This window comes from Otolemur garnettii, unplaced genomic scaffold (genome assembly GCF_000181295.1).
Source record: "Otolemur garnettii isolate 467f Iridium unplaced genomic scaffold, OtoGar3 scaffold00019, whole genome shotgun sequence".
Classification (NCBI taxonomy): Eukaryota; Metazoa; Chordata; class Mammalia; order Primates; family Galagidae; genus Otolemur; species Otolemur garnettii.
Genome location: NW_003852414.1, coordinates 9,961,444 through 9,964,302, shown reverse-complemented (window position 1 = coordinate 9,964,302; position 2,859 = coordinate 9,961,444). Strand labels below are relative to the sequence as shown.

General features: G+C 44.0%; 1 protein-coding gene across 1 annotated transcript; it reads right to left on the bottom strand.

Annotated features, from left to right (window-relative positions):
* Positions 1 to 2,490: 2,490 nt before the first annotated feature.
* Positions 2,491 to 2,781, bottom strand: LOC111724125 (cytochrome c oxidase subunit 6C-like). Its single transcript, XM_023511466.1, has one exon. The coding sequence runs from the start codon at positions 2,716 to 2,718 to the stop codon at positions 2,491 to 2,493; it is 228 nt and encodes a 75-aa protein (XP_023367234.1). The 5' UTR covers positions 2,719 to 2,781.
* Positions 2,782 to 2,859: the final 78 nt, after the last annotated feature.

Genomic DNA, 2,859 nt, shown 5'->3' with positions numbered 1-2,859 from the left:
TTGTGTGATTTGGGAACAAATGTGAGATTAATTTGCGATTTCTTTTTCCTCAGTTCTATAGAAAGGTGACTCACTCTTGAAAAGGATGGAGAATGTGAGCTTTCCAGGGCAAGAGGATAAATACACAAGTTCCATAAAGAAGAAAATGCTTTCCACTTGAATGTTTTTGACACATAGCTTCATAAAACAAGGTAACTGCTCTTTTCATCTCCACCACCAATTTCTTTCTCACCTGGTGACCTTTTTTTTTTTTTTTGAGACAAGAGTCTTATTTTGTTGTCCCTCAGTAGAGTGCAGTGGCATCACAGCTCACAGCAACCTCTAACTCTTGGGCTTAAGGGATGATTCTCTTGCCTCAGTCTCCCAAGTAGCTGGGACTACAGGCACCCGCCACAATCGCTGCCTATGCCGCCTCAATGACTGCCTATTTGATGTTGTTGTTGTTGTTATTGTCATTGTTGTTTAGCAGGCCCGGCTGGGTTTTAATCTGCCAACCCCAGTGCATGTGGCCAGTGCCCTAACGACTGAGCTATGGGCACCATGCTTGGAGACCATTTTTAACCAGAAAACAAAGGGGGTCATTGCATACCACTTTTGTCTTCTGGTTGAACCACCAGCCCACCCATGCTAAGTACTTACTCTAACACTGATTGAGGTGTGGACGCGTCTAGCCTGGCAGCACACTCTGCTGGATTTGTGCTTCTACCAGGTTACAACTGGCTACATATCAGAGATCTCCAATTTATACACTGGAACCCAACCTGCAAAATCCAATTTACTAATTTAAAATTGGGCTTTCTTATCACTACAAGGGGTACCGTAGAACCTAGATGCAACCTGATTTGGAATTCCAATTACAGTTTTGAAAATGCAGATGCATCAGGTGAGGAACTGAGTTGATAAAAACGGCAAGTTGGCTGGGTATGGTGGCTCACACCTATAATCTCAGCACTCTGGGAGGCTGAAGCAGGTGGATCGCCTGAGCTCAAGAGCTCGAGACCAGCCTGAGCTAGAGTGAGACACCATCTCTAAAAATAGCCAGGTGTTGTGGCAGGTGTATGTACTCCCTGCTTACTCCAGAGGCTTAGGCAAAAGGATCACTTGAGCCCAAGAGTTTGACGTTACTGTGAGCTATGACATCACGGCATTCTACCTAGGGTGACAGAGTGAGACTGTCTCAAAAAAAAAAAAGGTAAGTTAAGTAGTACCGGACTTCTGAACCAGAGCTGCACACTCAAATCTTCTGGGAGGGCTCAGTGCCTGTAGCTAAGTGGTTAGAGCACCAGCCCCATACACTGAAGCTGGTGGGTATGAACACAGCCTGGGCCTACCAAACAACAATGACAACTCCAACCAAAAAATAGCCAGGTGTTGTGGCAGGTGCCTGTGGTCCCAGCTATTTGGGAGGCTGAGGCAAGAGAATCGTTTAAGCCCAGGAATTTGAGGTCGCTGTGAGCTGTGATGCCACAGTACTCTATTGAGGGTGACATAGTAAGTTTCAAAAAATAATAATAATAATAAAAATCAGGGAGTTTAAAAAAACTCCTGAGGCAAAATCAAACAACAAACAGACAAACAATAAAAAAAAACTTCTGAGGGGCTGTGCCTGTGACTCAGTGGTCCGGGTGCTGGCCCCATATACCCAGGGTGGTGGGTTCAAACCTGACCCCAGCCAAACTGTAACAAAAAAATAGCTGGGCATTGTGGCGGGCATCTGTAGTCCCAGCTACTCAGAAGGGTGAGGCAAGGGAATCACCTAAGCCCAGGAGTTGGAGGTTGCTGCGAGCTGTGACACTGCAGCCCTCTACCATGGGCGATAAAGCGAAACTCTGTCTCTGCAAAAAAGAAAACTTCTGAGGCTCAGGCCACGGTGGATGGAGATGTATCAATTCAATCTGTCTGCATGTGGGACCCAGGCAGCAGGATGTTTTTTCATCCCTACAGGGGATCTCATTGGGCCACCAGTATGTTATGAAAAAGAAAATGGTGATATTGAGCACTGCCATCGGAACTTGACACTTCAGAAATCGTGAAAGGCTTTGCATCTTGCTCCCTCTTACTCTAGAGCAGGAGGCATTTAGAAATCCTGATTTAATCCAGAAATGTGAACTGTTCTGTTTGGACTTCAGGAAAGTACATGTGGGCGATGTCGCCATGAGATCACGTTAACCATCTGGCCATGCAGCAGGAAGTTATTCTGGTTTTGTATAAAATGAAATAAGTAGGGTGAGGCAGCAATAACCACTTACCCAAGCAGCTTCCATTTTCTCAGTGGTATACGAGGGAATTCATCTTACCCAAGGGATTTTTCTTTCTCTCTTATTTTCATAGAAAAATAATTCAAAAGCTAAGATTTAATTTGATTAGATTGTGACTTTTTTTTTAAATTTAATAATAGTTTATTTATCACTCATATTCATAGCTCAGGAACACAGGTCAGTGACAGATGTCTATGTAAATCAGCCCAAAGAAATTCTTTGTATTTCAAAATTATTTGACACTCTGAAAGACACCAGCCTTCCTCATCTCCTCAAAATCTTTCATAGACTCATAATTTCTGTAGAAATCTGCATATGCCTTCTTTCTTGGTTCAGCCACAGCAAACTTATAGAAAACTGCAACCCCCAGGGATACAACAAATGCTCCAACAATATGAATCCACAGGCGCCTGGCCAAGAGGCCACGCATCTGAGGTTTGGCCAAAGCACTGGAAGCCATGGTAGTTACTGTCCTTGATGGGTTGCCAACCTCAACGCGTCCTTCCCGGCTGAGGTACACACAACTGCCTAGATTGTGACTTTTATATTAAGAAATAAACTAAGACTCCAAAGATTTTAATGAAAACATAAAGCTCAGAGC

Excerpts from the sequence above, each read along its gene's own strand:
- LOC111724125 (XM_023511466.1), bottom strand. The coding sequence starts at position 2,718 with ATGGCTTCCAGTGCTTTGGCCAAACCTCAGATGCGTGGCCTCTTGGCC.